Raw genomic sequence first — 17959 nt, 5'->3', positions numbered from 1 at the left:
TCCCATGATGCTTTTAATTTAATTCTTTCACTAACTGTGGGTAGGAAGGATTCTCAGTTGCTATGATAAAGGACTGGGTGTCCAAAACAGTATTTGTTCAGTACACCTATTTAAACCTATTGGAGTTGCAATTAAAAATTGCTTTCAAGTTGCACATATTCTGTACACTAAACACCCAGTTTGCTAAAATGTTTACTGCTATTAATTCTCAGTTCCTGTCCTTTAGGATCACAAGAAGAACTAGTTTGGTTTCAGATGTATTCATGAGTTGTATTGTATTCTGTGCAGATCAGGGTTATTGTGGTTATTTCTGTAGGAAGCACCCAAAAGGGGCCAAGTGTTTGGTGTTATATGGGCATGGGGTACCTACAACATGTAACATGGTGGATGGCATATCTGGTATCTCAGTAGTATTTTTAGGAATTAAGGCAAAAGGGTTTAATTGGACATGAGTGTAAATGCTATGTTTGCAGAACTGTAATTACTTGCAAGACTACTGTAATGGTCTCTGGTATTCATTCTAGTTGACAGTTCTGGGTTTTTGAGGGATTTAGCCATTTTCATAATCTTGACTGGAAAGATAAACCCTTTCAGCTGTTGCTGAAAATATTTATGTTATAAATAAGCATAAACAGTCACCCTCCTAGGTTTGAGGGCTGGTGAAAATAAGGGCTGTTGAGAATATTACTATAACTTCCTGTACATTTGCCTAAACATTCCCTGTTCTTTATTCCTATAGGTATTTGTAACTGAGATCCTATGATTTTCCGAGCTCAGCTGTCCCACTCGTGTCCAGTAAATTAAGTGTGTTTATTTGCACAAGTAGCTCTAATGGTAGGTAGGCTTGAGCATTTTGAAGTATAAAAAGTCTATTATAAACAATGAAAAGGCACAACAGTTATTCTGTATACATTGAAGTTTGTTGAGTGTGAAAATGCGCCGTGAACAACACTACTTAATAATGCCCAATGTTAACATTAAAGGCAAGCATAAATGTCATGGTTTTTGCTGTGGTACTGAAGCATGTTCACATTCTTTGGTTTTATCCTGAAGTTTGTTGACTCCCCTGCCTTACTGAACGCCCCTTGACTGATGCAGTGCTGAAGTGCACGCCTGCTGTTCCCGGTTTCTGCCGTCTAACATTTGTTTTTGCACCGTCTCCCCAGGAACCCAGATCAGCTGCTTCTCCCCCACCAACTTCTCCTGGCGCCAGGCAGCCTACGTGGACTCCTTCTGCTGGGCAGCTGTACAGCAACAGCCCCAGACCAGCGATGACGAAGAAAATGCGCCCCTTTGGCTACACAAGGTTAGCACGTCCCTCCTGCCCCAAACCAGACCTCCGCCCTATCATTCTTGCACACTGCAATTAGATTTACATTTATTCATGTGGCAGAATCTCTTATCCAGAGTAAAGTAATTACAAAAAGTGCATTCAGTTGAGTTAGTTAAGTAGCCACATAAACACTGAATCATTACTACTTGAAATGTAGAGCTTTTGCGGGAATAAGCAATGTCCTTCTTATGCTGCCCCCAGGCTTTTGCCTCCAGTGATTATATCACAGGTTTTACCAATAAGCTTTTGCAACAGTGTTAAGAGAGGAAAGAGTCAGGGCTGAGGAAGAACTGATGTAGTCTGGGTGAGTGGGTTTTTGCGTCTGTGCCAGAAGAGAGGTGACCACACTGTCCTGACTTGTGAGAAGCTCATTCCACCACTTGAGGTCCAGAGGCAAGAGGGAGAGGAAGAGAGCTGTGACATGGCAGTATTTTGGTAATACTTCACCAATATGTACTCATGCTATGTCTGTGAGAATAAGTGAACAATATGTGGTGATCAGGGCTACAGGAATGTGAAAATGAGAAAGGGATTGTGCGTAAAAAAAAAAAAAAAAAACCTCACTGTAACAGTGCATTGTATGTGGTATACAAAGGAGGAATGATTCTGTATTCCAGCAACATACCCAGTGTGTGTATTGGTTAATGGAATTTTATTTGACAGCACACTCTTTTGAATGATAAATAAATAAAAATGTGAGAGAACTTAACATCTTAGGTAAACAGTAATAGCAGAAATAATTCAAAAGAATGAGCGCTTTCATAAAGGAACAGCTCACAGTTACATAGTAAATAGTAAAATATCATATAAACGATTTTACATAACCTATATAAACAATTTGTTCTAGGTATAAAGAAAATAACAGGAATGAGCCAAAGATAAAAGCATGTAAGAATAAATCTGCTCGGTATACCAGAACTCAAGCATGCGCATGAGTCCTCAAAGAACTGTAACCTCACCTCCAAAAAATCAGCGCAGAGCTTTCCTCTGTATTACATTGCTGGGAATTCTCCCAGCCCTGTCATGTGATGAGGGGCTGTGGCAGCTGTTCAGTCTTGCCATGTAACATCACGCGCTTCGACATCATGATCAACATGAACCCCTCCCCACCATCTCCACTCCTTATCCCTTCAGTCCGGCTGTGCCCGTTAGCAAAAGCCCCTGGAAAGCTGCCCTTATCCCCAGCCTCTTACTGGATTTAATCGGTGACCATGACTCTCTAAAGAGGAATGACCCAGCAAAGCGTTCCAGAATTCTCTGTGTCTTTTCCATTACACAGACTCCACTGAGGACAAACACACATTTCATAAATAAAATAGCTTGGTGTGTGGTGATGTGGTCTTTTTTTATAAAGATGTATGCTGTGTGTATGCCTGTGTGTATGTTTATATCTGGGGGAGAAAAGGGAAAAGGGGTCAGTGCATATGCAGTCTGTAAAAAAGGGAGGTGCTGTGATGAGATGAAGGGACCTGTACTGTGCGTACCTATCTGCACACTGTATTAAGAAAAGAAACAGTCCATTTAAAGCACACAGTGCTGCATGTGAGGGGCTTTTGTTTGTGCCAGTGTGCATTTTAACAGCAGATGGCGCTGCTGTCCGGGTTGTCTAAGGAGGCCACAGCTGCTTTGATAAAACTCATACAAATGCAGAAATCTCCTGGCAAACAGATACTTGTACGCAGAGTGCTTGGGAGTCTGGGACAGTCACGAGGTTGCCACTGTGCTGTGGTCTAAAAAGCATTGCAAATGCAACAAAAATGGTCTGCAAGTTCACTGAGGTTTGCTAGGTAAATGTACCTTTAGCCTATCTGAGGGTGAGAAAGAAATGATAACAGATTAAATGAAACATTCTGTGGTTAATTTTTTAATACCTGAAAAAATGTATAAAGATATAAAAATTCAACCTGTAAAGGTTTCATGGTGGACCATGCGTCTCAATCTGTCACTTTTTAAAAAGTACTGCACCTGCAGCAATGTTGAACTGTTTGAGTAAATCTAGTTATATAATAGTGGAGTCAGGCCCTTTGTGGTTCTGTCTGCAAATAAGCACATTAACCCTGAGGTCTGACTAGTCACAGACATTTACATCTATTTTGTCTTATCTAAAGTAAACATATAGAATTTGGATAATCTAAAATGGTGACATGATGAATGCCAAAATTTTCTTTTTTCTGTTTCCCTGTCTTAATTTTCTAACCGCAATCATGTTATCAATGATCTGGTATTGACATTTATGCTACTCAGTTGTCTGTTCTTACATTTGATATCTTTCTCTGTGTCCACAGTTTGGAATGAGGAGTGTGAGCATTTCTCAGAGTGGTAGTAGTAGACTTTTTTTTTTTTTTTAGTCAGAGCCTAGCTTAAATTATCTTGGCATTTCCTGTAAGATCACACCCTGTGATTCTCTCTGTTGGTTACCTGCGGTAATGAGAGTGGTTAGCTGGTCCTGTTGCGGGAGCTGAATTCGTGGAAATAAGCAATTATTTCAATCATTCCAATTTAGAATGCGCTCCAGACATGAAAGCATCGTTGGAGCTTTGTAGTATAAATAATAATTAGCCATTCGCACCCCTCAGTTGTGTCTGTGGGCCTTGTTTATTGTAAGTACATGATCATTATATGACTTATTCTGTTAGCAAATTAGAACAGCAGCGCTCCAACTGGGATTCCCACCTCCAACCTTATGTCAGCAGGTCCAGTCCCTCAGCCATTACACCAACGTGCACAGATTCCAGGTGTCCATGTACTGATTCCACAAAGGAAGCAGTCAGAACTTGAAATAATGGTTTGAAAGGTAGAAATGTAACATTATTGTGTAGACAGAATGTATTGACCATTTCAGTCTAGGATGGGCACTGTTGGTATGATTTCCTGTGGATGAATGAGTTTCACAGATCTAAAACTGCAGGCTACCCGCAGATATGATGTCTGACCTTAAAAGATTTGACTCGGAGGCTTGAAAAGCTTCATGTTTCATTGTAAACCCTATGTGACATGGCATCTTTTCACGGGATTTGTCTCCACTGTGTACATCCCATCTCCTCACATTTTGACATGCATGTTTAGGTCTAAAAACATGTCACTTTGGGGTGAAATAAACGGTATGATCCCCAACACAAGTTCTTAGAAGCGAGTCTATATTCTCAGCATCTCCATTGGCTTCTCTGACTTGATGCTGTGCCATGCCAGCAGGGGTCACTAGAGTGCCCTGCAGATAAGCAAGGAGAGCAGAATTAAGTATACAGCAGTGCTGTTTTCTCTAAAATATGTATTTTGTTCTGTCAGCGGAGAGACTCATAGCTCCAGCCTGACTGCCGTGCCTGTCTGACAAACCATGTGGCTACTTGTTGACTGTGGTGGGCGGCCTGAAATGAACTTAGCCCTGAGACTGCGCTTGTGTGAGGAACAACGTAGCCTTTCATTAATGTTTTTCTGAGGGATTCTGCAAATCCATACTAAAATACACTCCCTGGCTGATGCATGATGGGTAATAAGAAGGAGAGGGTTTCTAGCCCAGGACCCTCTGTCCTTTCTCTGCTTTGATTGCTACTGCTGGAAATCCAGAGTCACTGTATTCATTTATTTGGTTGCAATTGTAGGTCACAGTATGGAATGTGTGATTGTAGTGTATGGGGGCATTAAGCAGGACTGCAGTTGCCAGCATAAGGCACAGGCAATTTTTTTCCTTCATTACAATAAAGTAGTGAAAGATGAGTGCCACTTTAGTGGAAGTATGCAAAGCTTTAAATATACAGTGCTGGCCAAAAGTATTGGCACCCCTGCAATTCTGTCAGATAATGCTCAATTTCTCCCAGAAAATGATTGCAATTACAAATGTTTTGGTAGTAATATCTTCATTTATTTTGCTTGCAATAAAAAAAACACAAAAGAGAAAGAAAAAAAAGTCAAATCAAGTATCAATTTACACAAAACTCCAAAAATGGGCCGGACAAAAGTATTGGCACCCTTTGAAAAATCATGTGATGCTTCTCTAATTTGTGTAATTAACAGCACCTGTTACTTACCTGTGACACATAACAGGTGGTGGCAATCACTAAATCACACTTGCAGCCAGTTAAAATGGATTAAAGTTGACTCAACCTCTGTCCTGTGTCCTTGTGTGTACCACATTGAGTATGGAGAAAAGAAAGAAGACCAAAGAACTGTCTGAGGACTTGAGAAGCAAAATTGTGAGGAAGCATGGGCAATCTCAAGGCTACAAGTCCATCTCCAAAGACCTGAATGTTCCTGTGTCTACCGTGCGCAGTGTCATCAATAGGTTTAAAGCCCATGGCACTGTGGCTAACCTCCCTAGATGTGGACGGAAAAGAAAAATTGACGAGAGATTTCAACGAAAGATTGTGCGGATGGTGGATAAAGAACCTCGACTAACATCCAGACAAGTTCAAGCTGTCCTGCAGTCCGAGGGTACAACAGTGTCAACCCGTACTATCCGTCGGTGTCTGAATGAAAAGGGACTCTATGGTAGGATACCCAGGAAGACTCCACTTCTGACCCAGAGACATAAAAAAGCCAGGCTGGAGTTTGCTAAAACTTACCTGAGAAAGCCAAAAACATTTTGGAAGAATGTTCTCTGGTCAGATGAGACAAAAGTAGAGCTTTTTGGGAAAAGGCATCAACATAGAGTTTACAGGAAAAAAAACGAGGCCTTCAAAGAAAAGAACACGGTCCCCACAGTCAAACATGGCGGAGGTTCCCTGATGTTTTGGGGTTGCTTTGCTGCCTCTGGCACTGGACTGCTTGACCGTGTGCATGGCATTATGAAGTCTGAAGACTACCAACAAATTTTGCAGCGTAATGTAGGGCCCAGTGTGAGAAAGCTGGGTCTCCCTCAGAGGTCATGGGTCTTCCAGCAGGACAATGACCCAAAGCACACTTCAAAAAGCACTAGAAAATGGTTTGAGGGAAAGCACTGGAGACTTCTAAAGTGGCCAGCAATGAGTCCAGACCTGAATCCCATAGAACACTTGTGGAGAGATCTGAAAATGGCAGTTTGGAGAAGGCACCCTTCAAATCTCAGGGAGCTGGAGCAGTTTGCCAAAGAAGAATGGTCTAAAATTCCAGCAGAGCATTGTAAGAAACTCATTGATGGATACCGGAAGCGGTTGTTCGCAGTTATTTTGTCCAAAGGTTGTGCTACCAAGTATTAGGCTGAGGGTGCCAATACTTTTGTCCGGTCCATTTTTGGAGTTTTGTGTAAAATGATAATTGATTTAATTTTTTTTTCGTTGTCTTTTGTGTTTTTTCATTGCAAGCAAAATAAATGAAGATATTACTACCAAAACATTTGTAATTGCAATCATTTTCTGGGAGAAATTGAGCATTATCTGACAGAATTGCAGGGGTGCCAATACTTTTGGCCAGCACTGTATTTATACAAAACGGAAGCAAAAATGTACAGAACTAATGCTGTTCTTATGGAATCAATGGAAAAGTTTTGTATCGGGTGTCACTCTTGTGTGGGAATTGTTAGTCTCTCAAGATTACAGGAATCTGTTTTATTCATAGAATCTGTGTCAGATTTGTAGCCTGATTGACTCAAAAGCCTCTGATTGCATAAAGCAGTTGAGTAGCGATGCATTACAAAACCAAGGTGGTAGATTTTCTGTACTTTGCTTTGAAACTGCTGGTTGTATTGGTTTTCTGCTGGTTGAACCAAAAGATCATTCTTCAACAATTCAGATACTGACCAGTATTTCTTAGTATCTGGATGGAATAGAGCTAATTCACTTTAAATTATGCCCTCCTGACCATGGGATACTGGCGCAAAAAATGCCTGCCCTGTACAGCACAAGAAGGCAGTAAGCATACAAGCAGGTGCACATGGAGCCTGACTGTATGCATTTAGAAAGAGACGGCAAGTACATAATGTAGATCCAGAAGTTCATGTGAAAGGAGTCAATGTGGTAGTGAAATGTTTTTGGCGTTTAATTGAACATAAAAAAAAAAATCTGCTGGTGATTAGGCTATTATGTGTAAACCGACTGTCCTTTAAAGAACAACTCAATCCATTGAACAGGGTGTGTTGCACAATGACTCATTTAAGGAAATACGTTTTCCATTGTTCTGTTAATTGAATTAAGGACCTACTCCATGCTTTCTGGTAATTTAGTTTACAAAGTGCTCTTCAAATGCGGCAAGAGTACTTTTGCAAACAAGTCGAGAAAACACTTAATGATTTGTGAGCGCCGCTGTACTTACAGATTGCAAATCGCCCACAGCACTACGCACCTGAACTGTTGTCTGCGTTACTTTTTGAATGACTCTAAATGGCTTTTCTTGAGTGTCTTCTGTTGTGACCTCTTCACTGTTCCTGCTGTTAATAGGTTTTCTTGTTCCAGCTCTCATCCAATCAGTACGTGTTTTCACCTGTTCAGACATCATCAGGAGAAAAAAAACTTCACAATCTGAGTGAAAAGTGTTTATCTCAAACCTGTATTTTTTACCGAGACATGTTTGATACGTGCATTTTCTTGCTTGTCGGGAGGAGCTCTGTTTTGCACTTTCTAATCTGAGAGCAGAGAATGCCTCAGAGAGAAGCATAGGATATTGGGAGGAAGACAAGACAGTTGAGAGAGAACCGAAATTTCTTCCTCCCAATCTCCTATGCTTCTCTCTAAGGATTTGTATTTGTATTTAGGAGTGTATTTCCTGCAGAACATGTGCAGGACTCAGATGCTTACTTTACGTTACATTACATTATTGTCATTTAGCAAGTGATTTTAATAGGTTACAGTTTTATCCATCTGTACAAGTGGATATTTACTGAGGCAACTGTGGGTTAAGCGCCTTGCCTAAAGGTACAACAGCATTGCCCCAGTGGGGAATTGAACTGGCAATCTTTTGCTTCTTACCACTACACCATGCTGCCACACTCCCTACTTTAAATAGCCACAGTGATTCCTCCTTGTCAGTGTTTCCATTAAAGGGACATAAGCTATTCCTTTCTTCCTGTAGTTCCTTCAATCTTAAAGGAAGGGATCCAGGTGCCTTCTGCATGTGTGTTTTACCCCTGAATTTGTTGCACAATAGTGTTTTCACATAGAGAGTAACAGATTGGGGCTAACCTTCAGTTACAAAGGTTCATGTATATTGAAAAATGTTCAATTGGCACTCTTCTACCATTGCCAGTCAGTTCAGTGTCAGTGTCATTGTCCTAATGGAATATGGTCTACTCATATTATACTAGACTAAGGAAAATAACCTAGTCCTGCTCTGCTTTTATGAAGACCCAGTTCCTGTTGATAGTTGGGATTGGCATGTTTTTACTGTATTCCCCAGGGGTACAGAATCCACTGCAGTGTGAGAAATTGAAGTTCCCTGCAGTGTAGTTGCTAATGGCCAGCACACAGATATTGCGCCGCAGGCAATGAATTGTGAACAACAAAAATTGCAGCAAAAGCTCAATTTTATGGACAGGAAGAGTACAATGGAATATCCACACAATATGGTCAGCTTGCTATGCTGAGGCATCATGCATATCTTATGAATAATTGATGATAATGGAAAAAAAACTTAAACTCTTCCTGTCTTTCACTCTCCAGTTCTTCCCATATATCCTCCTGCTGGTGGCGATCCTCATGTACATACCGTCCCTGTTCTGGAGATTCACGGCTGCACCTCACCTGTCCTCTGACTTGGCCTTCATCATGGAGGAGCTGGACCGTGCATATAACCGGGCCATCAAGCTAGCCAAGAGCCTGGCAACCAACGAGGTCTGTGACCTTGGCTCCACTCCTGTTGAATCAAACAGGTAGGCAGCCGCCTGGGATTCAGTGCAGAGCAGAGGTCAAGTGTTTTGTGAGGTCTGCTTTCCTGTGTTATGTATTATGCTGTTTACTGAGACTCCCCAAGAAACCACGGGATGTGTGGCTGCCTGCAGGACAATTTCTTTAAGTTGTTTCTGAATGGCCTTTTAATATCCCCGGAAATGGGGAAAGATTTTGTTTTTAAATGCATGTGCCTTTGTGGTTCAAATGTCATCTTATCTGCTCACACTCTAAAGATGGCTCTAAATGATGAGAGTAAAAGATGAGAGTACTCCAGGTAAGAGCTCTTCACAAATTCCCAGCTCAATTTGGCTCTAATGCAGTTAGTCCCTTCAGTTTTATTATAACAGAGCAAGTTTTTCTACTATGCATTCGGCAGGGGTTGTTTGTCCCCCAACCACAGGGACAGCAGATGCAGAACACCATGCTGGCCTTGTGGCATGAGTCTCCCCTCTTTCCCATGAAGGGTCTACAGATAACGTGATAGGTGATGATTAAAACTCAAAGCAGAGTGAAGTTCATTGGAGACAGAGCCACTATCAAAGATTTGGCATGTTTAAAAACATCCAGACGTCAGAGTTCTGATTAGGTGTCAGGAGAGATAACAATCTTCCCGTGGTCTCTGTGGCATACCTGTAGATAATGGGGAGAACAATTGAGCTGAAAGAAACCCATTTTGTTTGGGTAAACAAGGCATACAGTCATTACTGTCTAGTCAGACAGATGTTACAAAGAAGTTTGATCAGATGAAAGTGATATTTGGTCATGTAGGTAGAGAGTAAAAATTCTGTTGGTGACTGCTAGGTTAAAAGGATGGACATTGGGCTGGTGTATTTTGCATGTGAAAAATAATGTGGCAGTACTTTTTAGTCAAAGCCCCTTTAGATCAGGGAGTAGGCTGGTTGAAACAGCAATTTTTTTTTATTCCTGTGTACACCACACTGCAGAAGTAAGAAAACTACCTGTGTACTGCTTTTCTGCAAATTCTGTCTGCAATTCAGACATGTATAAAAAGAGCAAAATGACCAGTGGCTTCCAGCCTGACTGAGTATATTTTTAATGACAGAACTTATTGAAAGGAGTATGAAGGGTTCAAGCGGGAGTTTGCAGTGCCCACTGACTCCAGCACTGTTGTTTTTCCCCTTTCTCTTATGTGCAATAGTGCCTGGGACCTCACCGAAGCCTGCTTCAAGTACCCTTTAGTGGAGCAGTACCTCAAGACTAAGAGGCGCTCGAAGAGCTTGGTCGTGAAGTACCTCCTGTGCCGAGGCCTGACCCTGGTCATCCTCCTGCTGGCCTGCCTCTACTTGGGCTACTATATCAGCCTGGTGTCCGTCACGGACGAGTTCACCTGTAACATCCGCACGGGCATCCTAAGTAACGACACCACCATCCCCAAAGCCCTGCAGTGCAAGCTGGTGGCGGTGGGCATCTTCCAGCTGCTCAGCTACATGAACCTCATCGTCTACGTCCTGCTGGCCCCCGTGGTCGTCTACGCCGCCGTGGCGCCCCTGCGGCAGCGCACCGACTTCCTTAAGCCCTACGAGATGCTGCCCACCTTCAGCGTGCTGGATGTGGCCGGCCGTTTCTACGACGACCTCAGCGTCTACCTGCTCTTCCTGCACGAGAACCTGAGCGAGCTCAAGTCCTACAAGTGCCTGAAGGTGCTGGAGCTGCTGAGGGAGAGCGGCGGCGGGGAGGAGGCCTTCGACACCATGTGCCTGCTGCGTGCCCTGGGCCAGGTGAAGACGGACTCCGTGGACGGCCGGGCGCCCGCCGCGCTCAAGGGCAACAGCACAGGGACGGGGCCAGAGCGTGAGAGCAACGGCATGGAAATGAAAGGTGAGACTTTGCTTATTGTGGTCATCAGGACTGGCCTGTAAGATACCCGTAGTGCTTCTCCTGTCAGTCTTGCTGAATAGTTGCACCAATTATGCCAGTAAGTGCTCAGCAGCTTGATGCTAAGAGGCTTAGTTGAAGGCAGGTGAAAAAGCAGAAAAAGTAAGACACTTCACTTTGCTTTTAAACCTTCAGGTTTGTCTGCAGTTGGCCACACAGCTTGTAGGGCTGAGGGGGGGCAGGGGTATAACATTATCAGTGAAAGCTGGCACACATAATGCCATTCTTGAAAATGCAAGGGAACTGTGAGTTACCCTGACACCATGATTGACACACCCCACAAGTATTTAAATTAGGGAAATGTGCTGTGCCTGAGCATTCTGAGGCTTGACACCAATTTCCCTACAGCCAGACAGCCCTGCGCACTGGTTATTTATGTTGCCCTGTATGGTTATGGGCCAATACTCCAGCACACTCAAAGTGACTGGCTACCTGGTTGCTCCACGCTACATGTCTCCCTCGTGGTTCCATAAGTGAGGAGTGTGGATGACAGAAGAGTGACAAATAGGCAGTGATTTTTGCTGAGCAGTGTTTTTGCAAGTATAGACTGTACACACTTAATGATAAAAGCACAGGATTCAGGGGGTGATGGTTCAGATCTCAAGTAGGAAATTGTTGTATTCCTGATCAAGGCATTAATTCCAGTTTTTCCAGGAGAAAAAGACAATAGTGAAAATTTGAATACATAAATGGGTGACGTCTAGCTGTAGCTGTAAAGCGTAAGCACCAAAACAAGAAATTTAGCTAATTTGGGATTTTAACTGCTCTTCAGCAGATTTTGATAAAAAAAAAACAGGTTGTATGAGCTGCAGTACAGCCTAGTGTGGAAGGGCAGTTCTAAACTGTATGTTTGCTGCATGTGGCCTGTTGTGCAAAGGGAGGTAAAACATACTGCATCTTGGGTATAGGTGCATTCATAGTAATATGACATTTACTCACTGAATTTCTGTTCAATAAACCAAAATGGTGGTGGAGGAATACCTCAATGCAGACAGAGGATTCTCAGTTAAGAGAAACCCACATTTTCAAGGTGTAGAATATGAACTGAGATGCACACCAATTATTTGACAAGCTTGTTATCTGCCTTTGAGACTGCCTAGGGGTATTACTGCAAGGTGCCACTTCCCTCTTTAATCCACCTGTAGCTCTGAAATGTTGTGATGGATTAATCCCCCTCATTTCTCATCTTGGCATAGCAATCGCAAAACAAATTGGAGGAGAATGTGCTTTTGCCTCAATTAAGAAAGGCAGTTTAATGAATGAGAAAATGTCTTGAGGCCAGCTGGCTGGCTCTTCACAAAAAGCGGTGATTAAACTGTAATGTTATGTAATTTTGGAAAGGAGAGGTAAAGATTCAGTTGTGTAGACACTGTTCAGTGCTCATTTTGGCACTAGACATGAAAGCTGCACTTAGCTGTTTAGAGAAATGGAATGCATTTCCAGCTTCCTTGTTAAAAATGACACCTGATGATGCAGCTTGGTCAGTTCTGCCTTTTCCTGCTTTGCGAGACGTCATTTTGCAGTATCAGAATTATTTTACATTTGCCTGCAGTGATTACAGTAAGAACGTACATCAAATAGTGTAAAACCCAAGTCAACCAGAGGATATTTGATGCAGGGAGAAACATTACTGTCTTTGAAATTTAAAAATCCATCAGGTATTATGGAAGTTATTTGGAGGGCCGGTACATTGTGCACCAAGTTGCACGTTGGTTGCATACTCTCCATACCTGTATAGCACAAAGAGTTAAGCCCTTTTGAGATTTTCTACATTAATGGTCAAATAACTCAGAGGTCGGAGTCCTAACAGACATTTCATTTTGAGCTATCTTAGCTTATTTAAACATTAAATGCCCGAACATTAAATGCCAAGACCACTTTTCAGCCATTTGCCTGATCTTTTCCATTTTAATATTCCTGTCCATTACATTATCATAAAAACTCTAGGGCCCTAACAATACTTCTTGACCTTGGGGTGTCCTAGTAAGAGCCTAGATTTAGTCATATTCAGTCAGTTGCTTTGTCTGTTCATTGCTGCTAACTTCAAGACATAGACTAATTTTTACCAGTCAATTGTGAGCCACACTTGGAAGAATTTAGTCCTTATATAAACACCATATTGACTATAATATATAGTCCCACATGGGAATCAAGTCAGTGAAATGCACTCACTTTTTTAAAGTAACCACTTTAAACACTTTTTTAAAGATTTTTTCTTAAAAGGGACATCTGCAGTATAATATAACTAAAAGGTTTCTGTCTCATCTCTTCATTTACCATTTTTCACAAATGGCTGTGATAACTACTCATCCAAACAGCTATATAATGTGACTATATAATGTGACTACTAGCAGCCTTCTTGGGCAAGGTTGAAACGTGAATTAATTTCAGTAGACAACAAAATTCAGATTATGAGATTGTAAAACTGACGACAAAGATGGAAAGAAATATTTAAGGTTGCAGAGTCATAATTTAAAACCATTTTAACAACTGTAACTCCAAATGAAACATGATTGATCTGTATAAATGCATGTGACATATAAATGCATTACATATTTATTTCATGCTTAATACTCATTAAATGTTGTTTTGTTAGTAGATGATATTGTGCTAATTACCCCATTTTCCTGTTATGCATCCCTATACATGCCATGTTATTTGTATCTCTGTAGTGTGAATCTATTTCATTATCTGTGGTATGCCTGTATAGCTATAACTGGATGTAAATACTGCTGACGTTCAGATTAAGAAGCTGACAGAGAAGCATAGGAGTCTTACCAGCTCAAGTGCTTTAGACCCTTGGAAAATCTTAATTGATAAGCATTTCTGATCATTGCCACTATTTCTCCAAGTGTGATGTGCTGCTGGGTGTTTCTGCTAAGAAATACAGGTGTCTCTGAGGCATATGCAAGTCACCTTTAATAAATGCCTCTAGAGAAGCACAACGCGTGTGAACTTGAGAAATGGCTGTGACACAAAGCTGCCGGAAGTCAAAAGAGCCTCGTTCCAGCTCCTTCCAGCCTTTCTTTGATAAGCAAAGTCATGTTCATCATCTCATGAATAAATCCAATTCAAGTGCTAATGGAAGACAAAATGAAAATCTATATGCAAAGGGCTGAGGCACGCTGAAAGAAATTCATGTAATGATAGCTCCTCGTGGCAGTAAACTGTGCCTGGAGTCTCTACTATAAATGCGAGCTGTGAGAGAACCGTCAAAAACACTAGAATCCCTGGCAGTCTGCAGCCATTCATGCCATGTATGGATTGCAGTTAATTGCACTTCAATCTGTTCATTAAGCAAATGGCTTGTGCTATAATTATTTTATTATTTATTAATTCTTTTTATCTATGCACCTGGTTTGAACTTAAAAGCAGTCCAAAATGGGTCTCTATAGAAGGTGATTATTTCAGCATATAAATTATTTGCACACATTTGTACAAATAATATATCAGATATGTCAGTATCAGTCTCTCCTTGTCTTAACATTCACAAAAATAGCTCTGCACTGAAAGTGTTATCTGTGTGATGCCAGCCTTCAACTAAAGAGGCTCTGTTCCAGATAAATGCAGGTTTTCTTCTCTTTTTCAGATAACTTGGCCCTGTGGTTGATCATTTAGTATATTTATGATTTTCATCTTTTACCATTTTACACATTTTGCTTATTTTGACAATGGGGTACAATGGAGATGGAAATATGGTTAGAGACACTTCATTTTTCTCATATACCTAGAGACCTGCTACGGTAACCTTTGGTAAAAGAAAGAACTTATTGATTCTGCAGACGTTGCTCAGGTAACAGACAATGAGTGGCAGAGGCTTTCAGCAGACAATTCATGTCTTTGATACAATGGAGGAAGAACTTGAAGAAAACATTACCCTGAACGGCACCATTGCATTTGGAGGGGGTACTGATGGGTTCAAGGAGTTTGTTGATGGTGGCAAAGAGGACCCTGGGGGTCGCTGGTGTAGTCTTTGCGCTCTACAGCAAATACAGCATTTTCTGTGGCACAGATACAGCATTTCTTCTCTGTACTCACTCAAAATGAGTACATTTAGTAACAGTACGCTAGACTGAGTGCAAGGAAGTTAAGCCAGTGAGGAAAGCAATATAATTTGGATCTTTCGCTAGCTAACTCTGCGCGGTCACTTAGTGCTGCCGTGCTTTGCCATGGTAATTGCGTATTGTGTTCTCACAATGATCGCGTTTTATCTTCCATGCCTTTTCCATAACCCTATCAAACGTAGCTGAGCTTGAAATCTTTGTAAATATTGACAGAAGATGATGCTAGAAGACAGTGTCTGAGCAGCAGACCGTATAACCCACATTCCAGCTTGTTCAGCCAGTATGACTCGGCTAGCTGAGTTGGGAAGAATATTAAGAATGTTTTATGTTTTGCAAGGCATGCATGTGTATGATTGGACTAAATGGAGGTCATGCCAAAGCCTTCTGTTGAAACTCAACATCTGTTGAAATTTCGTCTCGTCATTTTTGTGGTCATTCTCGTCATGTTTGTCATAAATTTCCGTACATGTAGCATAGTGGACTTTCCAATGGGAGTGAAAAGCAGAAAACTCAGGCCAACTGGTGGAAAAATGGAAAAAATATTTTCTGACCCTGGGAAAAGGTGGTTGAGAGACTCCTTGAAAGTGGTGGGACAGATAATGGACGGGAAGAAAATGGTTATCATTTTCTGTCAGAAATTTAATGTGGCCACATAGAGGTAAATACAGAAATCTGTGAAAAAATATTTTCTGTAATACACTCCTCGTTACCTGAAGGAATTCATGCTGGAGTGGAGTTTACTGGGTAATTACAGCCATTTCGAATGATCTTTCTTTCTGCTGTTGACAACAGATCTAACATCAGATTGCTCACTTCCAGTTCCAACCCCATCCATTTACATTTTGTATAGTGCTACATTTTGATTCTGATCCTTTGATTGTGTTGCTAAGGACAGGAAGTGTCTACACCAGGGGCTTAACCAGCATGCCTGTAGCTATGCTAGACCCTCACATCCAAATGGCATTGTAGTAATTATTTTGTTGATTAAACCTTAAAAACAGCTGTAATCTCAAGCTTTAGTTAATATATTTGTAAGCATTCTGCTATAAATTTGCATTAGTTTCCTGTAATGAGCTCTGTGCATGGCTCTGTAACAATTCCTTTGTAGAGGCTGTCCAGGATCACAAGTACTCCCGACCAGTCATAGACAGAAATCTAAGACCTTTGAAAACAAAAGAAAAACAGAAACTTACCTTATCATAGAAGCTTTGTTTTGTAACATGGACAAAAATATTTTAAATATTTTTATAGATCTTGTATTCAAAGTGTTTTATGTGTTGCTATATCTTCTGATTTGGTAACAGCAGCATTGCAATTTGTAACAGACTGAGGAAGATGTGGTCAACTCGGGGGGGCTAAACCAGACCAACCTGAATACACTTTACAAACAGAGTTATAAAGAAGACGAACAACATCACAGAATATCTAGCACAACCCCTTTGCTGTGAATATACACTATTCCCATCTGGGAGACACCTCTGTGCCTCAGGGTTTAAGCGTAACAAATCCAGGAAACCTTTCATTCCCCCTGCAATTTCCTTTCTGAGCAATGCAAAATAATGCATCCTACATTTTTTTTAGCACAGATTCTCAAAGGCTGTGTGTCTGAAATAAAATATTGATCTTCCTGACTCCATCAACAGCCTGCACTTCGTGAGCATACATTTTTTTATTGTATATCAATTTTTTAAACTTGATAAATGTTGTGAATATTCTCACTTCTACAGCATCAAAAGGGCGCACATCTGAAGGACTTCCAGACAGTGTTTTTTTCTAAAGATTATCAATATGATCAACAAATTCCCAGGCCAAATTTAGTAAAACATCACTAAAATATATGAAAGCTCACTGAGAATAGGGTTCTACTTGCAAAATTGTATGATGGAATCCAAAATTTAGGGAAATCTAAATATGATTCATGTGCTTTTGTCAGTAACTAATTCTGCCCTGCAATGTTATAGCAATGGTAAGGTCATATCAATGAAAGGTGTTCAGTAATAAAAATGGGTGTTTTTCTCCCTCAGATCTTTCTTCCCAGTTACTGGAGGATGGGTTGAAGAAGGACGGGCAGGAGAAGGCGGTGCGTCAGCGGGTGATCTAACGGCCCTGTCTGCTGTAACAGTGCACTGTTGAGCCCCCTCACCATTCACTCATTTGCTCTAATGGCACCAGGTGACAGCACCACGTGTGATCAAACCTTATGAATGTCTTGTCTCAGGATAGCACTGTGTGCCTTAAAGAGGAGCCAGTGGGGGTCCTGGGGTGGGATATGTGCCATCTATCCTTTATTCAGCTGTGTTTTGGAATCGCTAAATATACATTAAACATTCGACAACTTTGAAGCAAGACAGATGCAGTCCTCTGATACATTCACACATGGCCAATGGCTGTTTCATGTCAGAGTGAACCACAGTTGAGTGGGTGCTCAGTGAAGGATTGGCACTGCTCCAGTGACCTCATTTGTGCAGCTCACAGGTGCCTGACAAGAGGGCAGTGAGTTGTTGAAACCCTCGCTGATGAACACACCCCTACCCCCAGCGGAACAAATACAATTCCTTCTGATGCTGTTCTGAGCATTGTGGGCAAATGACATGACCAGGATCCCAGGCAGTAGGCCTCAGACTGTGTTCAAAGCAACACCTTTGGCTGATTGAACGACTCTGGAACCCGCATAATTGCTTTTAAATGTTTTTTTAAGCATTTAAACTGTTTTACTCAACTGTATTTTATGGTACCTTTGGTAGGTTTTGGTACATTTGGAAGATGTGATACCCTGAGTGAAGTTTTAGGTTGTAAGTAAGTAATTTCATAATTTATTTAATTCTTTAACTGAAAAGGTACGTTGAATTGTCACGTCATGGAGTGACATGGAG

The 17959-nt window shown here is 41.3% G+C and overlaps 1 protein-coding gene across 1 annotated transcript; it reads left to right on the top strand.

Annotated features, from left to right (window-relative positions):
• The first annotated feature begins 357 nt into the window (after positions 1-357).
• On the top strand, positions 358-17751 carry LOC118783644 (pannexin-1-like). Its single transcript, XM_036537595.1, has 5 exons — positions 358-362; positions 1099-1306; positions 8899-9107; positions 10286-10965; positions 17111-17751. Exons 1-5 carry the CDS (start codon positions 358-360, stop codon positions 17185-17187), a joined length of 1179 nt encoding a protein of 392 aa, XP_036393488.1. The 3' UTR covers positions 17188-17751.
• Positions 17752-17959: the final 208 nt, after the last annotated feature.

This window comes from Megalops cyprinoides, chromosome 9 (assembly GCF_013368585.1).
Source record: "Megalops cyprinoides isolate fMegCyp1 chromosome 9, fMegCyp1.pri, whole genome shotgun sequence".
NCBI lineage: Eukaryota > Metazoa > Chordata > Actinopteri > Elopiformes > Megalopidae > Megalops > Megalops cyprinoides.
The sequence above is the reverse complement of the archived record's forward strand: the minus strand, read 5'-3'. Positions and strand labels throughout refer to the sequence as shown.